General features: G+C 33.9%; 1 protein-coding gene across 8 annotated transcripts in view; it reads left to right on the top strand.

The window, feature by feature from the left end:
- The window catches only part of LOC106868342 (protein Aster-B), a 264,262-nt gene that overhangs the window by 6,909 nt on the left and 230,035 nt on the right, over positions 1-27,318 (top strand). For 4 of the 8 annotated variants that reach the window (XM_014913552.2, XM_014913551.2, XM_014913553.2 and 1 more), the window contains exon 2: positions 2,695-2,775. The exons of the other annotated variants lie outside the window; for them this stretch is intronic. In XM_014913552.2, the coding sequence (XP_014769038.1) occupies positions 2,695-2,775 (81 nt within the window). The remainder of the gene's footprint in view (positions 1-2,694; positions 2,776-27,318) is intronic. 8 annotated transcript variants of the gene reach the window in all.

Raw genomic sequence — 27,318 nt, 5'->3', positions numbered from 1 at the left:
AAGAAGTCAGTAATATTTGTCTTTTACTTTGATTACTTGTAATTCTGCTGTTGGTTTGAACTTACAATGGCTTTAGCCTTTCTGTTGTATCCACTACACTCAAAAATGTTTGAGAAGGACAAAACAAATGTTTTTTTCTATATGGTGTATTTAAAATAGAACAACCCAAGTTTGAGCTTAGCGTTTCATTTCAATCCTGATGCAAAACCATATGCTAATTTTTTTATTTCTTTGTTAGTTGGTTCTTATGTTTAAAAAAATTTTTTTGATTATTTTTTGCTTGTTCCAACCATTATGGTTTCGGTCATGGAACAGTACTTCTATAAAGAGATATATTTACCAAATATTGGTAAATCTATTGTTAGAGAAATTTTATATTTAAACTAGATAAGATTATTATTGATTTATACTTAAAGCATCTTTGTAAATGTGTTCCACACTTTTTAGCAATCTTTATAAAGATGGCCTCAAACTCGAGTTGTAATACAGCTGATTTTATCTTTCTGCTAACATAGAAGAAAGATGGGTGTATTGGTGGGATTGGTGGAGGTCACAGCAAAGTTCAGAGGTGTAAAAGACATTATAGTAATGGTAGATGAAACTGCATGCATGTAAGCTAGTGGTTGTAGTGTGTAGGTGAATGACTCTTTGCAAGTCAGCTGGATAACCTTGTTTTGAATGAAGTCTAGGATGTTTCATCATCGTCGTTCATCACCGTTGTTTGTGTATGTACATATGTGTATGTATATGTTGTGGCAGATGCCCCCAAGTGAGAAGTGGGCTGTTCCACTACTGATAAATAGTGGACAGACACAGCAAGCAGTGCCAGTTGGTGAAGTACACTGTACGGGCCAGTGACGCAGACAATGAAGATACGCCGTTATAATGCAGGACATACCACTATGTGGTATGTGTGTGCGTGTGTGTGTGTGTGTGTGCAGCAGCAGCATCATCCTAGATATGAGAATGATATTTTAATATGGGTCACATTTATGCACTGCAGAGAGTCAGCAACTGAATTATTTTATGCCTCTGAAGAAGAGCATAGCTTTTGGGATGCAGTTTGGCTCTGTTATACATCTATAGCCACCACGAAAAAGATCAGACATTGTGAAGCCCAACAATTGTAGTAAATTTATGACTTTTATTTGTGTGTTATTAATGTGTAGGAAAGGTGTAGTGTTACCAGATTGCTTCTTTGTTAGATTGTAATGATTATGATTATATCTTGGTGCTGGTAAAGGAGACCAGGACATCATGTCTCCAGTGCAGTGTGTATAATGCGCATATCTTTGATTGTGTGACATTCTGTGTGGCAAGTATGATCATAGCATGAAAGATTTTGATTGTATATAGTTGTGGGTGTATACATTGTAGCTGTCAGGATTCTGATGTGCTTGTATTTTCTGTAGTTCCATTATGTAAGTAAGTATTGATAATTTGAGTGTTATTTCTTATTTGATAATTTTGAAAATATATTAAATGCTAAGTGCTGGTGTCAGCACTTAGCTGGTGTCAGCAAAAGCATCAGTGGTGGTGCCATATAAAAAGCACCCAGTACACTCTGCTAGCATGGAAAACAGACGTTAAATGATGATGATGATGATGATGATGATGATAATGGTGATGATATAAATTTCTCCTTTTCAAAAAGATGGAGTTATTTAATATACATTGTCTCTTAGGGTTGAAGTTTTTATGTTGTATATGTATTATTTTTAAGTGATTTTCTATTAGGTGTATATGTTATTCTTATTGCTGATATTGACCTTTGGACATACTTGGGCTTATTTCTTTAACTGATATTGTTTTGATTGCTTCTGTTAACCTGATTAAAGGTATTCCAGCCCAAACCACTCCAGCTTTTTTAGGCATAGTGTACCCTGGACTACATAATGCAATGTGTTCTTGCCTTCTTAAGCTGATAAATTGTTTTTTGAGGTAGTTGTGGTTGCTATTTCCAGCAAGTTGAGTGATGTCATTAAGATTTCTTCATTATTCCTATAGAGCTTTATTGTTTTCCTCTGTATTGTTTAATGTATCTATCTGTGTTTATTTATTTAATAAATGGTTCTTTGCAAGTTGGTTACAAGTTTCATTTTTTTTTTGGTCTGACTATCAGTTTTCTATTGATGGTGATGATTTTATTTGATTATTATAGTAATTTTGTTTTGTTCTGTTCACTATTTACCAGAGTAGATTTATATTTTGTTGACAGAAATTATGTTCTAGTTTGGTAAAGTTTTGTTTATTTGGCTTTGTTATAGTATGGTCAGGTTTATATAACTGTTTAAGTATAAGATTTTGAAGAATTATAAAACATTTGTTTGTGTCTAGAACCAGTCAACTCTGATTACTGTTCTGATTAGGCAGAACTGTGATCAGAAGCTATTCAGCTATGACCTTTCCATATTTCTAGGGTTACATAAAACCACATTATCTAATATGCCCTTTTCCTTAATTGATAGTAGGGTGTAATTTGAGGGAGATTTGGCTGCTATTTCTACCAACGCAAGAGCCTGTGCAAAAACTCTCTTGTTTGTCTGGTTTTTGTCATGCATCTTCAGTTCAGCCCTGACTAAACAGATCTATGATTAGTGGTCCTTGAGTCATAACCATCCTGTCTTATTTTCAGGTGTAGTGTACTGTGTTATCCTATGTATCCTCCCATTATTATTTTTTTTTTTTAAATAGTAAAGAATTAAAATTTGAGAGAAATTTGACAGCTATGTCTAACAGGTTGAGTGACCGTATAGAAGCCTCTCTTCTCATTAGGTGAGTGTTCTTGTATATATATTCGCAGCTATGTTCATTTTAGTGAGAATTTACCACTTCAAATGAATTTTCTGCTTGCATTGATGATCTAGGATGTTTCTGTAGGGATATTTGTTTTTATATGCGTACTTGTGTGGGAACATTATATGTTTTTAAAATTTGTTTTTGTACTGTTTATGTTTACTGTATATGTGCAAACAAAGCATGCTGAATTGCTACTCTATAGTTATAAATTTACTCACTTGTCTATCTGAATTTTAATGTGAGTTGAAAACTACTATAACAAGTTTTTCAGTATGCAACTTGGAAATTTTTTGCTGCTTCTAAGGTTTCTTGAAAGATAAGTATGCCCTGTTGCCATGAAGAAATTTAGAAAGAAAAATATTTTATTGTAGCTATTTCTTTTTATTATTTATTTGATTCATTTCTAATCTCCACTCAGTTATGGATGTGACAAATCTGGTACATGTTTTAAAAATTTCCAATATTTCTATCTTTGAATTGTTCTTGAACATTTTATAATCATATATCTAATGAAATACTTAATTACTTTTAGAAATAATGAAGAATTTGGTGGGATTTTGTAAAATAATTAACTTTGCTATTATCCAATTGCTGTTTTTCAAATATAACTTGATATAAATGTTGATTAAAAGTTTAAATTTAAATGCAAACACTTTAAAATGGACAGTTTCGTATCAGAACCAGGAGCAGTCTCAGACGAGTCTCAGGAGAATTTTAAACCAAAATTTTGTTTCATCACTTTTCATTACTCAACCATACTATCCTAAGATTCCTTGCAACATTTTATCATTCTCATCTCTTAGGTCAACCTTAATTAGATAATTAATTCTTTGACCTATTTCTACATTGGCCATCAGTGACAGTATTCATTCTGATTATATACATAAAATATCATTGGCATATGGTGATTGCTGTCGCAGTGTGTGCTATCCCGCTGATCCTACTATTCTGGTATATGTATAAACATACAAACATTAGGCTATTTCTATATATATAATACTGCTTCAAGCTGATTTAATCTTTGGTTTTGGGATGTATATTATTAGATTTGAACACTAATTATAACCAGATTATATCATGTCACTGCAGTAACAAAATATGTATAAAATTTAACATCTCTGATCTTGTGTGACATTTATGTAACACACATATGATGTAATACACCCTTAACATGTGTGTGTGTGTGTGTGTGTGTATGACTGAATGCCCATCAATCATTTTAATTCAAATTCAATTCAACTACACATTTATATCTCTAATTGAGTTAATACTGGTCATATTATTTATTTATTTATCTTCAATATACTTTTAATTTGTATATCAGTTCTGATACATGCATTAGATATCTTTTCTTGAAATTCATTTTTGCGTGTTGAATAAGAAAGAAGCCCTTCTTTTGTGAACTAGAGTTAAATTTTGAAAGTTTCTTGCTGTTAGTATGAACTTTAGTATATTTACATTGACTCCATAGCAAGGACTTCTATAAGACAAATGAGCTACTGCACAATCGCTTGATTTACTAGAAATAACAGCCACATATCCCCCAATTCACAGCCTACACATACACATTCATCTACACACGTCTTAAAAAAAGAGGCATAGATGTAGTAGACAATATAGTTTTAGACATATTGTCTGATATCAATACATGATGGCCATTACCGGAAAATGTTTGATCATAGACCTGCTTAATCACAGGGCTGTCCTGGGACTGAAAAAGATACATTGGATAATATGATCCTTGTTATATAAAATGAAAAATATGGTTAAGGATGGATTATCTTGGGGTTGTTAAATCATGGCTGAGTAGAGCTGAAAACAACTTCAGATAATATCACTTAACATCAAAGATAAAAAAGAACCCTGTTATTTTTACTCTTGTTACTGCATTGATGAATAGCTTGAAGCCGTGTATTATATCACTTTTCATTAATCATTGATGTTCTTAATTCATAGCTTTCATTACTGAATTTATACTATTGAGATGTCAATTTTTGCGAAGGACTGAGAGAGCAATAATGAGAGAAATGTGTGGGATGAAGCTGTTTGATAAGAGGAGAACTGAGGATTTGATGATGGGAATGCTGGTGTTGGAGGAATCAGTGGAATGGTTGGCAAGGGCGAATGGAGTGAGGTGGTATGGGTATGTGTAGAGGAGGGATGAAGAGGAAGGTGATTTCGTTTGAGGTAAATGAAGCACGAAAGCGAGGTAACTGAGGAAAAGGTGGAGGGGACAGGTAGAGGAGGAGATTGGGAGGGTTGGTTTGAAAAAGGAGGACACCAAAAACTGGGCGAGATGGTGAGATGGTGTGAGGGTGATTGCTTTGGCACTGAGGTAGACTCGGCCACCCCCCTTAACGGGGACAAAACCTGGATTTAAAACACTGGATGCTGATGATGATGATGATGATGATGATGAAGATGATGATGATGATGATGATCATCATCATCATCATCATCTTGTAGCTTGGTTAGTGAAACATATTACTGTAATAAATTAGTTATTGTTATGATTCTCAATACTGAAGTTTTATTTTTGATTCTCTACACTTCTGAATAGTATGACATCATGTTAAGATCTAAAAGTTTGAACATATTATTACTATTTTTCACTGTCAAGATTGTAAGAATTTAGCGACTCCTACTGCTTGACAGTAACATGTAATTAGTCACTTGTATTAAAAAAACAAAAAACAAGAAATATACAATTAAAATTGAAAAAATGACAGTTACTAAGGTGATAAAATCACTATTCATAAGGTACTATTTATTCTTGGCTTATTAACTGGCTTAAACAGTAGTTTGAAAATTATTTGGTGATTCAAAATGGTGACCTGCTAAATAACTTTGTCCATCTTTACAAAAAAAAAAAAAAAAAAAGCAAAATTTAAAACTATTCTTGTCTGTGACATTAGAAGCAAACAAATTAGTAATGATTTCTTTCCACTTTAAATGTATACCAGCAAATGACATTTTATTTTGAAATGCAATTATATTCTAATATTGATTAATTTCCTGATGATGGTTCTACTTATATATCATTCAATCCAAACATTGTCATAAGCACTGAGGTGTAATTTTAGGCAAGTTACTGTTTTTGACATTACCAGTAATAAATTCAATTCTTAACCTTGTGGTTAACTGTTTGACTTCTATGGCTTGATGCCCATCCTATTTCCAAGCAAGGAAATATTTCCCATGGTCAAACATGATTTTCATGGAGAACTGGAAACAAACAACATTACATGTATGATGGAGATGCTTGGTTACAGCCATCACATGATGTTAAGAATACAAATATGCATACACACACATTCATCAACACACACATAAACATATGATGGCTTCTTTCAGTTTCCATTTATCGAATCCATTTACAAAGCTTTAGTTGGGCTAGGGCTATATTAGATAACACTTGCCTAACTAGGAATGAACCTGAAATGACATTACTGGGAAGCAAGCTTCTTAATCACATAGCTACACCTGCACCTATCTAATAATACAAATTGCATTCCAAAGATGCAGAATGGTCTGGATTTGTAGAAAAATTCAGCTCACACAAGCACAAAAAGAAACTACAGTAATGTTGTGATTGTACAAGGTGATCAGATGAAATGTAGACATATACAGTGTGTGACAGAAAGGTTGCCTGATTTCAAAGGTTAATAAAAAACAAACACATGAAGACACAACAGGCCATGGTGGGTACTACCTGAAACAGAAAAAAAAGAAAAACATGGCATTTAATGAACTTCGTAGAAATACAAAGATTTTTCATGCATCTTCATGTGTTTGTTTTTTGTTGACCTTTGAAATGGGGCAACCTTTCTGCTGTACCCTGGATTTATTCAAATAGCATCTTGATACAAAATGATACATTGAATTTAAATATGCTCAAATAAAGCCCAGATTAAGATGATATATTTAATTTTCAATATATCCACCCTTGGTGGAAACTGCCTATTGGAGTCTGGGAACAACTTGGGAGCAAGTGGCACGAACAGTTTCTTTGGAGATTTCATTCCAGCATTTTCGCAAATAATGTTTAAGAGCTCTGAGACTCATGTGAGAATTAGCACAGGCTTTGATTTCAAGGATAGACCATATGCCAAAGTCCATCAGATTCAGGTCAGGTGAAGAGGGGTGGGGGTAGAGCTCTTTTGACCAGAATGCCTTGAAATTCTCTTGACACCATTCTTGGACTTTTTTTTAGCCATATGAGATGTTGTGCCAGCTTGTTGGAGGGTCACACCTTTGTCCCCCATTGTTGCAATAATCTAAGGGACTACTTTATCTTTTAACATGTCCAAATAAACGCTGGTTGACTTTTACACCCTCTTCAATGAAGATTAGTGGGGTTTTCATGCCATTTGAGGTCGTGGTCTTTTTTTCTTTGCGGCTTGAGACAAAAGATATGCTTTTGATACCTTGTATGGGAATAATTGAAGATCATTTTTTTCAATAAATTATAAATAGCTCCATAGCTTGTACCAGCTTCTGAAGCGAGTTTTCTGATGCTTCATTGCTTCATTTTGGATTACGCCTGATCTTTCCTTTGGTGTTTTTGATGAGTTTTTGAGTTCTCACTGGTTGAGGTGGAGTAGTTCTCACTCTTGGTAAGCAAGAACTGGTTTCTTTTATTCATTTGATTACTTTATAGACTCTTGATCTGCTGACATTGGGTTTCAAAATCTTGAAAACCCTGCTAGGAGTTTTCCTTTTCTTGAATAGCCCTTCAATTGCTTTATTTATTCTATTCATATCAGCTTAAATACTAGCTTCAAGTATATTAAATTTCAAGTAGAAATTAGTTAAAAATATTAAATTTCTGAAATAAGAAAACAAATTAAATTTAAATTTAAGTAAAACAAATGTCTACACTAAGGTTGATCATCCTGTATTTTTATGTGATGTGTCACTTACTAGATTTTCAGTAATTTCCATAATTTAAGTTTGGTAACACAAAATTTTGCTGATCTACAGTATTTCAATTGTCTTGTCAGTGTTTGTAGTATTTATTTGTAAGTATTATTTTGAAACAGATGTTATAAGAGGAATGATAAATTTTCTTATAAAAGTATTTTATGCCAGATGACACTTTCAGTTGGAAAAATAATGTTGTTTCCTTTTAAGAGTATTAAATTTTCAGATGTTTCATGTTGGAGTTTTAATCAATTTCTGTAGAAGTTGTGCAAATTTTAAACTTTCCAGCATGTTTTAAAAAATTCTATGAACTGCAGTAATAAAATGTAAGGTAATAAGATGCTATACTTCAAATGCAAATTAAAAATTTTTTTTTAAGCATTAGCTGTTTAAATATTAAGTATTTTACAGTTTAAATGACAATTTAACCAGTCAATGAGATACTAATAAATTAAGTCATTTGAATGTTTTGGTTATAGCTACAGTGTACCTGAAGCTACAACTTTACCAATTTGTTCCATGTCTTCCTGGGTCCCTCTCCTGCAAGCTTCATTCTCATTGAGTGATCAGCACTCTTTACACAGCTGCTCTCATCCGTATGCATCACAAATATACATATATTTGCACCTTTCATAGGTGCAGGAGCAGCTGTGTGGTAAGTAGCTTGCTTACCAACCACATGGTTCCGGGTTCTGTCCCACTGCGTGGCACCTTGGGCAAGTGTCTTCTACTACAGCCTCAGGCCAACCAAAGCCTTGTGAGTGGATTTGGTAGACGGAAACTGAAAGTAACCCGTCGTATATATATATATATATATATATATATATATATATATATGTGTGTGTTTGTGTGTCTGTGTCTGCCCTCCTACCATCACTTGACAACCGATGTTGGTGTGTTCACATTCCTGTAACTTAGCGGTTCAGCAAAAGAAACCGATAGAATAAGTACTAGGCTTACAAAGAATAAGTCTTGGGGTTGATTTGTTCAACTAAAGGTGGTGCTCCAGCATGGCTGCAGTCAAATGACTGAAACAAATAAAAGAAAAAAAACGTTTTTTGTTTTATAAACAAGGGAAAGAATACTCATTATATGTTGCAGAGTATATTTATTTGTACAAAGCTGGTGATCATACCGCTGCTATTCAGATTTTCTTGGTTGATGCATGATCTATTGTCTTGCAACTAACTTGAAAATATATTTATATATTTTCAAGCCAAATTTGAATTATATATACATATTTTTTCAAGTCAGATGCAACTATCATTGAATGGTGAAGAAGTTAGCTTCACACCTGTGAGGTCTTAGATTCAATTTCATTGTCTTGCATATTGGACAAGTGCCTTTACCATAACCACAGGATTACTTAAGCCTTGTGAATGTAAATGGGTTGAGGGAAACTGTGTAGAAACCTTTCAAGTAAATTGTACTTGTAATTTAAGAAGTTCATCTTTGTCGGACTGTCACATTGATTCTACTTGAGAATTATCTTAACAATACATCTGTCTGCAGAATATTCTGACACTTTGCATGCTAATTCAATGAATAAGTCATCCAGTTACTTGGGTAACATAACTCTCATACATCAAAATTGATGGTAGCAGGACCAGTACATCACATGCATGTATTGTTTCTAACCATAAATTTATTTTTGTTGTTAGCTCAAGATCTACCCTATGGAAGCAGGATTCCTCAAAACTGGCTGTGCTCATACCACCTCCACTCAGGCACTCCTAACTCTTGTCTCTCTTCTTCATGTCACTTATCTTGTGTCAATCCCTCCCAAACCCTACACTAGCCACTTCACCAAGTCCTTCCTCTTGAGAACATTACTCTAGAATTTCCTCTCCGCATATATTTCTTCTGCATCTGTTGGATTGTAACTGCTCACGAGAAAAATTAACAGATTAATCTCAATGGTTTTAGAGGCTTTGTGAAAGCCATAGATACACCCTTTTCTTCCAAACTAAACCAAGATAAAATGTCCCATGGTGGAAGCATCAATTTCAGATATTTCTTTGACACTTTAAGAGCTGCATATACTGTACAACCCACAGGCTTTAGGCTCATTTCTATTGCTAAGTGCTAACAAATCAGTACTGTCAATATTAGACAAGGAAATGACCCTTGAAAGATGGATGGGAATGTTTCCATAATGTCCTGAACTACCCCACTGTTATCAATGAAGTTGTAATGACTTACTTGTATAGTAGTAACATGTCAGTTACTACTTTCCTACCCAGTATGAGATCTGTTCAGTGGCAAGGCTCTTGGACATGATGCCATTGAAGATGAGATCTACAAGATTGGTGAACTTTGCCTTGTCTCAAGCTCACTAAGTTTTTCTACTTTATGTGACATCAGGAGAACATGCCACATGATTTAAAGAACACCGCAATAGTCAACCTGTGCTAGAAGGAAAGTGCTTAGTTCTGCAATAACCACCAAGAATATCTTTGTTGTCAGTTGCTGGGAAGAGCCTCACTTGAATAAAGTTGAACCAGCTGCTTGTCCAATTAGAACAGGGCTTTGTGCCTGAGAGCCAGTACTGTTTTATAGAGGGTTGTAGTGCATTCAACTTGGTGTTTTGTTGCATGCCATTTAGAAGAAGTGTTGGGAGCAATAATTAAATTTTTACATGACTTTTATTGATCTTACAAAAGCATTTGGCTCTTAGTCTTGAAAGGTTTTGGAGAGACATGCCCAAGTAGAGATGCCTTGTCATGTGTATTGGCCACTTATGGTAATTTCTTGAGGGCCTGTATGCCAGGGTAATTGTTGATAGCTGCATTCTAAGTCATACATGGTGTTAAACAAGGTTGTGTGCAAGCACCAGCACTTTTCAGCATTATGTTTTCAGTCATGCTGACTGATGTAATCCACAGTAGAGAGGATGTCACTTAATGTCACACTGATGCCGGGCCTTTCAAATTCTGGAAATTCCTAGGTGAAATGAAAGAAGAGAATATGTTGTGTGTGTTCTTTACAAATGACCTTGCTCTGAATGGAGGCTCAGTTTGAGAATTAGCAGTGCCGCAAACAGGTTCTTTTCTGCTTGTAGTCTTTTTGACATCCTTATGAGCACAAAGAAAACTGAAGTCATATGACAACCAGCTGCTCACAAGGACTGTTTATCACTTGCAATTACAGGCAGGGATCACACTCTAGCTGCTGACAGGTTTACATAACTTGTGGTTAACTGTTTGACTTTCACCTTCAGGTTAATGTCAACTTTTCTGTGCATGTGTAGGTCAGACAGAATTTGTTGAGGCAGCACCCTCTCAAGAACCTTCTGGATAAACAATGAGATCAACATCAAAATTGCTAAAGCCAGCATTGCCTATAGCACACATTGATACAATATATGGGTAATGATATGACTTATTCTCTAAATGATGTCTACAGAGCCATTGTTCTGTCACTTTGACTGGAAGCCATTGAGGCTTGAGCTATATACAGCAAGAATAGATTCTACTTCAAATGCCTGCACAAAACACTATGCATTTGTTAGTAGGACAAGGTCCCAGACAATGGGGTCTTCGATTGCATGATATTACCCAACATCTATACTTTTATATGTAGAGCCAAGCCAGAATGAATGACAAATATCTGTCACATTTTTGCTACAAAGAATTGGCAAGAGGCCTCCCTAGAAGATTTCATTGATCCAGAGTTGTGGAAGGGTCTTGTTGCTGAGGGATCTACTTGGCATTCAAGTCAGAGAGTAGATGAGCTGAGCAAAAGAGGAATTAGAAAGTACAGATTTGCCAGGCATTGGTAAAAAAAAAGAAGAAGCACTTAACAGTCATTACTAAATGCCCCCATCAGTGATATGCTTATCATCTGCTAAATATCCTGCTAAACCAAATTTTGTGCAAATTGTACTCTTCTAACTTAAAGAAAAAAAAACAAACTATATTACTATGCTTAAAAAGAATGTAGTGGTTATAGTTGGAATGCTTTTGATAACAGGACTACTTGGAAAGGTTGAACACAAAAACAACTGTTTAATGTGACCTGGTGTAAACAATAACACTGACCATGCATTGTGTTTTGCTTTAATAGTCCTAATGAAGAAACTGATACTACTCCACTTCAGTGCTATGAAATAGAACTTCATTGACATTTGATAGGATGTCTTGTTAAAAAGCGATTGTAATAACATTTTACATTCAGAACCATAGAAATCCTGCTATATTTTGTCAGCTATTTGAAACAGCTACAAAACTAAGAATTACACATTTTGCCTGTGAGTAAGTTTCTAAATTAAATTGAGTGATTATTTTCTATCTTTTTAATTAGTTTCATTGAAAAATGTAATGAAGTTGTTCAAAATGTCTCTTGGAATGTCTTAGGGTATATAAAACTATGTTACAAAAAAAAAAAAAAATCACTTTTAATAGGAAAACATTTCGAGACGTTTTGGTTGAATTAAACAAGATTAAAACTAATTTACATGCATTCTATATCAACAATACAATTAGTTAAAGAAACACTAATTATCACATCTTCTCCACACCTCTACATTGGACTTCTTTACATTTTAGTGGACTGGATGATTACAAAGTATGTGTCTTCTCTTAAATGATAATATTGTTGGCATATTGTAGATTTTGTAAGTAATAGGGTTTCACATTATCAATTCAGCTTGTTTTCTCAAATGTTTACTCATAAACTTGTCTTACTGCTGTCTTTTTCCTTTTTTAGATGGGTTTTAGTACTTTTGGTGTCAATTAGCCATAAATTACGCATACCTCAACAATGTAATATAATTATATTGAATAATTTGTCTAGAAATTTTACTTTTAAGGAGCAATCAAAGCATGACAAAATCTTGTATAAGAAATAATTTAATGTTGTGAAATAGTGAAAAACATGGAAAAAAGTTGTTTAGTCCAGGTCAGCTCTAATTAAGCGGACCTATGAACAAAGGTATTCCAGTCATGACCATGTTATTCCTTGGCCTATGCACACTGAACCTAGGACCACATTATCCAACTGGTCCTTCCTTCCTAAAATGATAGGGTATGATTTCATATTTGTCTGTTATTTCTAGCAGGTTGAGTGACCTTGTACAGGCTCTTGAGAATAAATGCATATTGCCTGATAAGCCTAAATAAAGTATGTAGATTGCCATTTTCAGAAAGTATTGTAATATACTGTGAGTGTTAAAGTTCAATGAATGTTATCAGAATTAAACAGGATAAGATTTATATAAACAAAAAATTGCTCATGATAATATCTATAGAAACTGATTTGTTGAGGTTTAAATTAAAAAAAACAGTACTATTAATGAATATTTGTCTTCATTAATAAGATGAACTTGTTTGATAGTTACTGAAGTAAATTGATCCAAAGAAACACCAAGGATTTTAATTAATATTATCCAGCTTGTGCTGTGTGGACTTGAGGTAGGAGTAAACAATTTTGTTCTTATTAACAAACTGAGAACTAAAGTATCATTACTTAAATATTTCACTTACTAATTTCAACTTAGGTGTAGTTTTTTTTCTACTATCATCATTTGAAGCCATTCGTTTTTACCTATTTCTTTTCTTCTGTTATAATTTGTTTGTAAATATTTTTTCATCTGCATATTTTTCACCTTTTTTTTATTCTCTTAAGTTTCCATTTCTACAGATCTCCTGTTTTATAGTCTATAATATTTGTGCTTATAATTACTTACTATGATCTATTTCATTTTACTCTCATAGCATTTTCTATTTTCTTTCATCTCACAGTATAGTGTCTGTAATCTCCAACTGTCTTTCTTTCACTTATCTATGTGAAGCATATATATTTGGTTTTTCTCACCACTCTGATATCTTTCTCAGTGGTCAAGATCATGAGTGTGAAGTGTATGTGCAATGATACAGATAGAATGCTGCTAAGTGATAACAACTTAAGATTGTGTGTATATATTATTTTTATACATAAAGTCTTGTGTTACTTGCAGCAGCAAAAATTTGCTCTACAGCTAAAATGTAGCCATGCTGGAGGAAATAGAAAACAAATAGATTCAAATCTTAAATAGATGCTTTTAGTAATTACTTCATTTTGATTCAGTTGCCAGGCAGTTTTCTCCAAAATGTGATCTATGGCAAAAGTGTCACTATTTCATCTAATATACATGCTTTGAACAGCTTTAGACTTGAAAATGTTTCTGTACTTTGATAAGTTTTCAGAATTATTGGGGCAACTGAGAAATTTCTTAAGTGTACGACTATTTTCAGTATCCTTTAAAAAAACTACAGAGGATGCATTTTAACTTGAGACATCTGCCTCTAATTAGTATCCTAATCTGGGTCAACATGTGAATTCCCATGAGAATTATGTGATAAATAATGATTTCTAACATTATCACAAGGCCACATATTAGGGAGGAGGTAACAGCTGATTAAATTGATCCCAGTATTTGTGTACCACTACTTTATTGAAGGATTTGAACTGAAAACATAAATGTATGTAGCTAAATACTACAAGGCATTTTACCTGCCCTTGTACTAGTTATGCTGTGTGTTGTAACCAGGAAATAACATGATAATAATGATGATTTTTAGCATAGGTACATTGTTGTCATCATCATCATCTTTTAACATCCAGTCTTCTATAATGACATAAATTGGATAACTTAATTGAGACAGTATTCTTTGGTTGGATGCCCTTCCTGTTGCCAAAACAGTGTCCGGTGAAGACATGTGCAAATAAACATTTATGCACAAACACACATATACATATATAAACACACACATATGCATGTATATGATGCGGTACATGGTCAGATGGAACTTGAAATCACTCAGTTACAATGTAAAATTTGTTAACACGCAGTTGATTATATTGACACCAGTACTTGAACTGGTACTTTATTTTATTGATTCCAGAATGATAAAAGGCTAAGTTGACCTTGAATTCAAGATCTGTACACAGAAAGCAAAGGGTCATAGCTAAATACTATAAGACATTTTATCCAATGCTTTAATGTTCTTACCAGTCTTCTGTCAAAAGTAATAATTTACTGATACTACTAAGATTTATAGAGGAAGCTTTATAAAAAATTTAAAGTGCTTACTTTTCCCAAGAGAGAAATATAAGTAGAATATTCCTTACTAAGAATCAAATTTCAAAACTGTAGTACCTGAAAACTTATTTGTCAGAGTAATGGTAGTAATTGATAATACTATTATGGATTAGATTATTTTTACGTTAGCATAAAGCCAAAGATATTTTTTAGGAAAGGAATGGATAAGGAATTATGATATTGAAACCTTTTAAGAGATTTTGATAATGTACTTGTAGTGATAGGTCTCTAACCAAGTATTGAAACCAGGGTACAGAATAGAATCTCTGGATTTTATTTCTACTCAATAAATATTACCGAAGAGAAAGGATTGTAGTCAATAAAATCCATTCCAGTATCTTAATATTTTTTATTGACTTCAGAGGAGCCTTTCTGAATGAAATAGTTACTCAAAAATATCTTATATTTTGTTACTTTTTGCACCAGCACAGTTATCCTTACAGTATGAATAGTGATGTGATTTGAAGCATACCACCAAAAGCCTGATCATTGCTGCACAAGACCAGACTCTTGGTACCAATGCAGTGAAGTATAACATCTATAAAACTTCTGACACCCAGAAATACAAACTCTGTGGAAAGAGTGTGGAAAATGTGACCCACTTGGTAAGTGGATGTGAGAGCCTTGCACAAAAAGAATGCAAGCGGCGCCATGAGAAAATGTTTGTGTCTTCATTGGCTCTTATGCCGTAAATGCCAATATGAAGTAACATAGAACTGGTATGAGTATGTACCAAGTAAAGTTTTGCAGGAGGATGGAGAAGTAACGACACTCTGGGACTATGATTTTCAGACGGATCATGTAATCGAACACCGTCGGCCAGATATTGTCATATAGAATAAGAGAGACAAATACTGTCAGATCATTGATGTAGCCATGCCAAATGACATGAATGTTGTGAGTAAAGTGGTTGAAAAAAATCACCAAGTACTCCGAATTGAAAGTGGAAATGGTAAGACTGTATGGAATGCGAGAGGGTAATGTAAAAGTGGTGATCAGAGCATTGGGCTCAATCCCATTGAAACTTCAAGACTTCTTAAGGCAACCGGAAATCCCAAAAGCAGCCTTATTGGGCACAGCACACATCTTAAGGAAAGTATTATCTGTCTGAAGTCCTTGTGACTTGACAGATGACTAAAGACTCCGGTGCCTTTTTACCAACACTGTGTTATGAAGGAATAATGATTATTCTAAAATGTCCTTGCATTATAACCACATGGTTTTTGGTTCAGTCCTACCTTGGACAAGTGTCTTCTACTACGAGTCTTAGTCAATCAATGCCTTGTGAGTGAATTTGGTGGATGGAAATTGTGTGGAAGCCTGTTGTATATGTGTGTGTGTATGCCTGTGTGTTTGTCCCCACTTGATGACTGGTCTTGATTTGTTCAAATCCCTGTAACTTAGCAGTTTGGCAAAAAAGACTGATAGAATAAGTATTGCATCTAAAATTAAGTAGTGGGATTGATTTATTCAGATAAATCCTCCTAGGCAGTGGCCCAGCATGGCTGCAGTCCAGTGATTCAAACAAGTAAAAGGTAAACAGTTCATACACAATGCTGTGATTGTCGCTGTAAAAACATGAATGATGTATGCCAAGTTGCTTCAGTCAACCCTAGTACATGTCTGGCATTTGGTTTATTGATTCTGGCAGGAGGAAAGGCTAAGTTAACCCTAGTGGAGTTTGAACTTGGGACATCATGATCATGATCATCATTATTGTCATCATCATCATCATCATTTATGGTCTGTTTTCCATGCTGGCATGGGTTGGACGGTTTGACAGGAGCTGATAAGTTGAAGAGCCACATCAGGCTCCAATTGTCTGTTTTGACATGGTCTCCGCAGCTGCATCCTCTTCTTAATGAAAACCACTTTATAGAGTGTACTGGATGCTTTTTATGTAGCACCAGCACAGGAACTTATTATGTGGTGCCAGCACGGGTGCTTTTCACTTGGCACCAGCTTGGGTGCTTTTTATGTGGTGCCCACACAGGTGCTTTATATGTGGCATCAGCATATGAAACTAATACTACATATGTAACTAATATGACAAAATATTTTCTCTGTTATTTATTATATTTACTGATCCTGCAATCTAGTGCTCTCTTAATAATAACAAAAACTCAACCCAGATAAAATTATAACTAAACTTTGTGTCAAAAACACAGTTGTAACTGAATTTCTTGACACACAAAAAAGAAAAACGAAAAAAGAAAAAGGAGTGAAGGTTATAACTGGATTCATTGCAAGAAATAAGATTAACAGAGAACTTCCTAAATGTACTTTCCAGTATTCTTTGAAAATGTCTAGTGTGGATATGTTTTAACTTGAGACATATGCCTTTAATTAGAATTCTATTCTTGGTCAACATGTGAATTCTTATGAGAACTGGGTGATGATAATGATTTCTAACACTGTTATATCACTGTATGTGAAGGAGAGCACAGCTATTTACATTTACCTCAATATTTGAGTGATTCCTACTTAATTCTTCCCCTGGAAGGATTTGAACTTAGAATTTAAAGGAATGTAACTAAATACCACAAATAAATTTGTCTGCTTCTCTCCGTCATTTACTGCCAAAAGAAGTGATAATAATAACAGTAATAACTTGCTTATAGTTCTAAGATTTCGAAGGGATTATAACTCAAGAGAGAATATGAAAAGTTCTGAAATAGTTACTTTTCCCAGGAGATGAAAATAAGTGGAACAATACCTAGTAAGAATCAAATTACAAACTCTGATAGCAAGGAACTTACTTGCCAGAATAATATTGGTTTCAAGTTTTGGAACAAGACCAGGAATTTTGGAGGAGGGGGTAAGTCATTTACATTGATCCTAGTGTTCAACTGGTACTTATTTTATCAACCCCCAAAGGATGAAAGGCAAAGTCGACCATGGCAGAAATTGAACTCAGAACATAAAATGCTGCTAAGCATTTTGTCTGGTGTGCTAACGATTCTGCCAGCTTACCGCCTCTGCCAGATTAATATTGGTTTCAAATTTTGGCACTAAGCCAGCAATTTCAGGGAGTGGGCAAGTCGACTATATCAACCCTAGGACTCAACTGTTACTTATTTTATCGACTCTGAAAGAATGAAAGGCAAAGTTGACCTTAGTGGAATTTGAACTCAGAACATAAAGACAGACAAAAGGATGCTTGCACTTTGCCTGGTATGCTAACAATTTTGCTAGCTCTCTGCCTTTGCCAGAATAATATTTATAAATAATAAAACTTCTATGAATAATAATTTTCTTACACAAACCCAAACACAAAGATTTGTTTTTGGAAAAGAATAATTGGAGAATTGTGATATTGAAACCTTTTTTGGATGTAGATAATAATTGCTTTTAATGTAGGTGCATGGTCAGTAGTTTTTATGGGAAGGGTATTACTTGATACCATTGATCCCAGTACTCAGCTGTTACTTTATATTATCTACTCTGAAAGGATGAAAAGCAAAGTTGATCTTGGTGTGATATGAACCCATAATGTAAAGAGTTGGAAGAGATACCACAAAGTATTTTGCCCAATACTCTAACAATTCTGCCAATCCACTGTCCTAGGAGGAAGTTAGTAATGCAAATGAAGTGATAGGTCTAGTCAAGTTCTGAAACCATGTTACAGTGTTGAACTATTCAATAAAACAGGGATTTCAATTCCATTATGTAAGAGAGAAGATATTTAGACAATGTCCGGAATAATCTTTATAAACTCAATGCACATGCACAGTGGTAAAGAAGCTTGCTTCCCAATCATGTAGACTTGTGTTCTGTCCCATTTTGTTGTACTGTGGGTAAGAGTCTTCTATTATAGCCCCCAAGCTGATCAAATCATTGTGAGTGGATTTTGTAGACAGAAATTGAATGACGCACATTGTGTGTGTGTGTTTGTGTGTATCCTTGTCTAGACATTACATGATGGTAGTAAATGAAAATCATCATCATACAAGCATATATCTAGCTATGAGAAAATATTACCTTGCTTAGAAACAGATGAGAGTTGGCAACAAAAAGGTCATCTCGCTATAGAGAATCTGCATCAAAAAATTCCATCTGACCCATAAAAAAAATGTATATTAAATGATGGTAATGATGAGCACTAGTAGTCTGTGCTGGTGGGGTACATTCTTCACCAGGGAGGGTCTTTGTATTTAAAACCAACCTTGCATCCTGCTGTCTGGTGGGGATGAAATCAATCTGGCTAGTAGAGTTGCCTGATTGATAGGTGATCAGGTGGCTGTCTGGCTTCCTGAAGTTAGTGTTGCAGATTAATAGGTTGCATGCATCACAGAACTCCAGTAGCCTAGTTCCCTCTTCGTTTCGGGAACCATTTCCATGGCCCTCGTGAACACCATGGAAGATACCGGATTGCCATCCGACATGCCCATTAAACTCTCCAGCCGCAAAGATGAGGTCATTGCTACTCATCTTTAAGGTAGCCTGTAGAAGGGTATCATAAAAGGGATCATTCTGATCGCTACATGCAAAATAAACCAGCGGGCATATGCATATGGGCAACTGGATCAAATGGGATGTATGTAGACACTCTTTTACTCTTTTACTTGTTTCAGTCATTTGACTGCGGCCATGCTGGAGCACCGCCTTTAGTTGAGCAAATCGACCCCAGGACTTATTCTTTGGAAGCATAGTACTTATTCTATCAGTCTCTTTTGCTGAACCGCTAAGTTACGGGGACGTAAACACACCACCATCAGTTGTCAAACGATGTTGGGGGGACAAACACAGACAAACAAACATATACACACACATACATATATACATACATATATACGATGGGCTTCTTTCAGTTTCTGTCAATCAAATCCATTCACAAGGCTTTGGTCGGCCCAAGGCTATAGTAGAAACACTTTCCTAAGGTGCCACGCAGTGGGAATGAACCCAGAACCATGTGGTTGGTAAGGAAGCTACTTACCACACAGCCACTCCTGTGCCTATATTAAACACTTAAACATTAAAACCGCAAATGAATAGCATTATGACAACGCTATGTTATTTGGAAATGTGCCTCTCCATATTGACAAGGTCATCAAAGAAAATTTCTGAGTATCATAAATTAAATATGAAGAAAAACCTATGTATTTTGATAATCATATATCTCTATTGTTTCTGGCCTAAAATGTTGCCTCAAAGTTATCAAAATGCAAGGACTTTGAAATGGAAATATAGAAGATGTAGTAGGTGGAAGAGTAAAAATGGTATCGATGAACTGAGTATGATAATTAAAAGAACATAAATAGAAGCACTATACCATGACTGACTTGATGAAATAGTTCCATCAGAACCCCCCCCCCCAAAAAAAAATGTACAACTATGTACATCACACCTGGTATACAAACCACTAACCACGTTCAGTTCAGTAACACAACCCTCACACTACATATTCCACACAAACCACAACTGGATATAAATTTTCACCATAAACCAGAGCAACAGCAAAATAACACAAATGACAAATGAAGCCCATTGCAATACAAAATAGAGGTAACTCAAATATTTTGACCCTTGAAAAATTGGTATACCATATAATTTAGAAATACAGAGGCATGAGTCAGTAAAAGACACACATAAAACTATGGAAAACAAAACAATATTTAATAGTTGAACAAAATTTTCTTTCAAAGTATCTGTGCTGAAATGTCACATTCTTCTTCTCATCTCATATCCAAACTTGCGAACTACAAATGATAATGATCATGATGATAATTTTTAACTTTGGCACGCAACCAGTATTTTATGGGGAAATCTAAGTAATTAAATCAACTCATGTACTTAACTGATACTTATTCTTTTGACACCAGGAGAATAAAAAGCAAATATAAGGATACCTTGATTACCATCACAGTATTCGAAGCATAAATGCATATAAAAATCATCAATTCATGTCTAGACTTTGAAAAATACTAAATTTTTAATTTTTCAAAATATGGGGTTGGGGGACTTATGAAAATAGTTATAAAATAAGAAAGAAATATATAAATTGGAAGCAATTTTACATTTGTATAAGTTTATTCACTTGCATCAGTGTATTTAAAAGAATATGTTTTTATTGATTTTTAAAATATTGTAAAAGGGGTGTTTGTGTTGATTTTTCTTTCATCTCTTTGTGCATAACTTTATTGCAGCCGAGTGCATTTTCAACTTGTTTTCTGACTTGCATAATTTTCTTACATTCACATCTGCATCCATTATCATCTGCTTTTCATCTTCAGAAATTCTAAAAATAGTATTGTGTCTTTTAGTTGAGAATTTTTTCATCTACATCTCAGCTTCATTTGTTCTGTATTCACCATCATAAATCACCATCTCCAAAAATGTTTCTGCAGGGTGTCTGGTTGCTCCAGCTTAGTCCACACTTGTACTTTGCCCTATAATCCTAAACATCTGCTTTAATCTGTTTTCTAAACATATAAAATTGTCCAGGCCTTACAGAAAATATTTTGTTAGTTTGCCCTTCTGATTTGTTTTCTCTATTTTCTTTGGATTGCTACAAACAGACTTATAGCTTTTGTTTTGATGCGTATTTAACTTGCTGGATATGGTTTTGATTGCAATCTCCAATCCAAGATATTCCATTTCACTTATTGTAGTACTTTGTTTTCTTGTCTGGAATTTTGATTATGACATGACTCTTTGTAATTGTTCTTTGTAAGTTTCAAGTTCTGAATTATATCATGTACCAGTGATTTATTGGTAGGTTGCTGCCAGCCTAGTTTAGCTTTGGTAATACCACTTTCATGTTTGCTAATTATTGCTATTCTTCTCATCACTTTCACCACATTAATAAGGTTGCTCTCTCATTCAGAACTTATGCTAATAAACTGAGGGCCTGAATATATATGTGTGTGAAAAATATAACTTATTTGTAGACAACAGAAATAATGAAGCTAACTAGTTGTTGATATCATACAGTGCATATCTAGGTGGTATGTGTGCTCTATGAAAATATGCCACACAACATTATTTCTCATTTCATTTATATACCATACACTGCTGCAAATTAGGTTCATTTGCACAACTTTTGAATTCTGAGGATCATCTACTGATCACTTAAAATTAGGAACCACAGTATTCTAATCTGTGGTAATTGGAGTATCACTCTATTGTTTTTAAATCTTGATACAAAGCTACAATTGGAAGGAGTATAATAAATTAAACTGATCATAGAACTTGACTACTTTGTTTAATGGTACTAGTCGGTGGAAGGCAAAGTCAGTGCTCATAGGCTTCAACTTAGATATGACTAAATACTACATGGCACATTTTGTTTGACATTCTCTTGTTTCTGTCACTCCCTTGCTCTTACCATACCACCATTAATTAATAAATGTGTAAGAGTTGCAACAATGGTTTGAGTGCCAGATTAAATGTGCTACAGTATCCAGATGAGTCTGTCCTTTTATCCATTCAACATTGATAAAATATGCATGAATAATATATTGCAGTATATTGAGAGTATAAGCTCTTAACCTTATTGCATCTTAAAGTTAAAATTCTTATAGAAATTCTCTGATTTATGACAGAATAAGCAAAGGAAGCTATTACTCATTTCAAACCTATTTTCTAAAGTATTCCTATGTATACCTCAACAAATTCAGAAAACAAAGAAATTACAAAGTGTAGACAATCCATAAGAAAATGCTACATTCTCATCTTATGTGTATGCATCCATGAGTGTGTGTGTGTACACACACACACACACACACACACACACACATACACACACACACACTTTGAAATGTACTTTTAGAGAGACATATGCAATTGATAGACATGGTGTTAGTTCTGATAAGGTCTCAGTGAGAAAGAAATAATTGTTCCTTAAATAAGTATTGAACTAAGATGTTTCAGGGGGAAAGTAATATGTTTAGCTCTTTTTCAAGATCACAAGGGTGTTACTGATGTACGGACCCTTTTTTCTTGGGAGCACTGTGTGTGTGTGTGTGTGTGTGTGTGTGTATGTGTATCAGTGTGAAAACAAGTGGCTTGTATAACATTTACTATTTATTGATAGTAATAACTATTATTGCTGTCATACTTGGAAGTGTGCTAGACTTGATGCCTTCTTTTTGTATTTTAAACTCTGCTCCCTTTACATTGTGTTTTCAAATTCTGCCATAGCAGACTTCACTTTGCATCTCTTAACAGCCATACAATAGAAGTAATATATTGAGGTTGATTCATTTGACTATGTAGCTCTCCTCACAAAACACTGAACTTTCTATCTGCTTCAAAGAAACTAATATTTAACATTTGTTTTGCATAAGTACTATATTATTTATTTTCCTATTTTGAATTTTTTTTTTTTTTTTTGAGCAACATTTTAGAAACATTTTTAAACAACCATACAGCCATTGTAAGAATGTATTTGTTCATTCTACTTTTAGACTTGAAAAATTATTGCATTTAATTGTATATTTAATATAATTGAAATTGATTGCACAACATCCTAGAAATATCTATGGAATTTTAACAGTGAAATATGTCACTCAATAATTTCTCAAACCTTCATATTGCACTAGTTTGTAAATGCATAAATTTCTGTATTGAACCTACTCTGTTATATGGAACTGAAACTGTTTCCTTAAATATTTAACTGTTAAATCTTGCTAATGCAAGATTATACAAATAGTCTTTTTCACACCTTGTCATAACAAATTGACTCATGTTTATGCATCAAGTTAATGATATATAACATGAATCAAATGTACAGATGTTTCTGAACCTGAAGGAAGAAGAAATGGCTAGCTATTACTCATGGTGTGTTAAGTGTTGCTAAAAATGGTCAGCTTAACTTAATCATAGACTATAGAGAAATTTTCAAACTAAGAAAACTAGTTGACGTGTATAATTGGTATCATTGAGCTGTGATACTTGAATGCCTCACAGTTTACTTATCAGGATTTTGATTTTGATATTTGGAGAAATCTATTGTGTTGCGAAGTTTCTGGCTCTGTAACCATAACTATGTTAATGTAAGAGATAAGTGGATATTAAGCTTTACTTGCATTTATTCATGTAAATGGATATATGATTAACAATATGTTGGATTAGGAAGTAAGAATAATGAGAAATTGAGGAGACATATTGGATGGTGGCACTTTTAGCACTTTTAGGGAAGCCAGAAAAGTATTGAAATGAAGTTATAAAAACACTAATAAGCTTTCTCAGTGATCTATTTCAAGAGGTTCTCTACATATTTCCTTTTGCAAGTTGTGATGTGTAACAGTGGCCTAGTCAAGATAAGAAAAAACAGAAAATATTCACAGTTTTCTAAATATTTTTTTGTTGCTATTGTTGAGAAATTGTCTATTTTCAACTATTCTAACAATATTTCTGCTATAGTTATTCAATAGCTATAGTTATTTCTTATTGAACACATTTTTGCTATGGTGGTGTTGATAAATCATAATGTGTTTGGAGGTGTGATCAGAAACTCAATGAATTAAATACGAGTTTGATCCACTTGACCTAATATACCGTTGATATTTAACTTATCAACTCTGGAAGATGAAAGGCTAAGTTAACCATTAACCTTGGAAATATTAATTCTCAATACTTTAAATCGAATCTACTTTTCAAATATCTTATCTTGGTGATTTTTATCAGTGAGTTATACTGCTAAATGTTCTGTCTCATCTCTTAAACACTTGTATACGATGCTTAAAATTATTATAAATAAGGTTATGAAGAAGATTGAAACTAAAATGATAGGAAATAATAGTTTTTAAAAAGAATATGTATTTGTAATGTATCATAGAGTAATTTAAACAACTGTTGTTTTTATTTGCTTTATTTTTTTACTTGTTAGAAATTAAAATCCATTTTACCCAACAAAGTAGGATAGAGCTCAGACCAAATCTAAATAAAATGCAATACATATTTTTTCTGACAAATTCTGCTTTGAAATTTTGTAAAATAGTTTTTTGGAAAAAAAATAAGCAAATAAATATGAATGATAATTGACCTGATAAAACTGTACTGTGATAACTTACTTTTTGCTGAGGCTGCTGTAACATTACCGTTTTTATTTTGCATGTCACTGCCTACCACCATTAGATCTTAATCTAAGATAGTCTTCTGTTTATTTCCTGGCTCCTCCATTATATCATCTACTTTGTATTGAATGGTTGCCATTTCAAAGTGTGATACAGTCATGTAATGTACTTTATTTTCTAAATATTTTTGTTAATAGCACTTTTCTCTCTTCTATTTTTTTAAGTAGCTGCTAACATTGTGTAATGTTCAGACTTTTTTCTTATTACACAGTGAGAGCATAATAGCTATTTCAATAACAATTTCTTATATTGGCACAAATCCACTAATTAAAGATAGAGGAAGGAAGAAAAGCAAGGTAAATCCAGACATGACTTGAACTCGAAATGCTGGAGCACATAACGAAATACAGCAAAGCATTCAACCTGTCATTGTACAGTTTTATAATTTCTTCTGAAACTGCAATGAATTACAAAAATCATCCTACAAAGTCACACAATGTAGTACAATATTATACAAAATGGACAAACAAATATAAATGGGACTTGCTGTTAGAATGTACATGTGATGCAGATGCTGAATGGACATCCTCAGTACACAGAGCTGATATCCATTGCACTACCAAACCATTGAAGTTTGGTAATAATCTTCATCTAAAAGTCCTCTGGGAAAGGCTATATGTGATTCTTCATTGTTATTCATGATTACCCCAAAGAAATCCTCATGCTTTCAATTACACTGCTGAAGATGGTTATTCCATCAACTGCATTGTTTAGTTAGTAAATGGCTATGTATCTGATTGTATTTCAGGTGCCACATTTACTTTTTATTTTCCAAAAGAGTAACTAAAAATTTTTCTTTTAAGTATAATCTGATATTGGAAAAGTATATAAAGATACCTCTATTATATTTAAACCTTAGGAAAATAGTCAGAAACAAAGACATCAGATCAGTGTAGTTAATTTTCATTGTTAAGCAGGTATAAATCTCTTTATGGAGTCAGCAAACTTTGATTGGTGAAGGTTTATATTACAAGTCTCAAAGGTCCTTAACAAATGACAATATAAACTAAGGTTATAAACGATTGATACTGTGGGCGTGTGTGGACATGCATGTCTACATATGCGTGTGTGTGTGTATATTTTTTAGGTTGTTCAAAAAATAACGTCCAATTTTAGTCCAATTTTTCTAATATATTATTTTAATTGTAGCTGTATAAAAAATTCACCTCCACAATTGACAACCAGCATCTGAAAACACTCATCAAACAAAAGCCACATCAAAGTATCAGTGAAATGTCTCATGCAATGGGTGTTACTATTTCAACTATATCAGATCATCTCAAGAAAATTGGCAAGATGAAGAAACTCGATAAATGGATTCCACATGAACTCAGTGAAATCCAAAGAGTTCGATGTTTTGAAGTGAGTTCAATGCTTTGAAGTGTGTTCAATGCTGTTTCTATGGACCTCAATCCATTTTTTGATCGAATAGTGACTTGTGACAAAAAATGCATCCTTTTATGACAATCATAAATGATCTGCTCAATGGCTTTCCAAAATCGAAATTGCATAAACAGAAGATTATGGTGACTGTCTGGTGGCGGTTTGCCATTGGCATTGTCCATTACAGCTTTCTGGAATTTAACCAGAGTATCACTGTGAAAATTTACTGCCAGCAACTGGATGAAATGCATGTTCAGTTAAGTAAAATGTGTCTGGCTCTGGTTAATCGATGAGGTCCGAGTCTGCTTCATGATAATGCGTGGCCACATGTTGCCAGGATGACACTGCAGAAGCTCACTGACTTGAGATTTCCCAATATCAAAACATTTAGAGTTTTATTGTATGAACATAAATAAACTCGTTAATCAATGACAGAAATACACAGACCTTCTATCTTCTATGTTTTACGTGTTTCAGTCATTTGACTGCGACCATGTTGGAGCATGAGCTTGAATGGTTTTAGTTGAACAAATCGACTCCAGGACTTATTTCCTTAAGCCCAGTGGGGACAAACACAAAAACACGCACCTCCTTGTTTATTTCTGTGTTCCTTTCTGTTGAAGAGCGTAGGCTTGAAACATAAAAGACTTTCTCACTTCCCGAGCATTAAACTAATACATCTGTTTGTTGTTTACACACCCATCTTCGTCTTATGTTCTTTTGTAAATTCTCACTATATATATATATATATATAAACTGTTTTTTTTTTATATTCCGTCTACCAAATCCACTCACAAGGCTTTGATTAGTCCAATGTTATAGCAGAAGACACTTGACCAAGGTGCCATGCAATGAGTTTGGACCTGGAACTATGATGGTTGAGAAGCAAGCTTCTTACCACACAGCATGCCTGTGCCTGTGTTCATGGATCATATTTTGACTTGTTAAAACACTGTTCAAATTCATTAATTCAGGAATAAATGTTTATTCTAAAATCGGACATTATTTTCTGAATGACATGTATGTATATATATGTGTGTACGTATATATATA

This window comes from Octopus bimaculoides, chromosome 5 (assembly GCF_001194135.2).
Source record: "Octopus bimaculoides isolate UCB-OBI-ISO-001 chromosome 5, ASM119413v2, whole genome shotgun sequence".
In the NCBI taxonomy this organism is placed as follows: Eukaryota; Metazoa; Mollusca; class Cephalopoda; order Octopoda; family Octopodidae; genus Octopus; species Octopus bimaculoides.
This window is presented reverse-complemented; position numbering and strand designations above follow the sequence as displayed.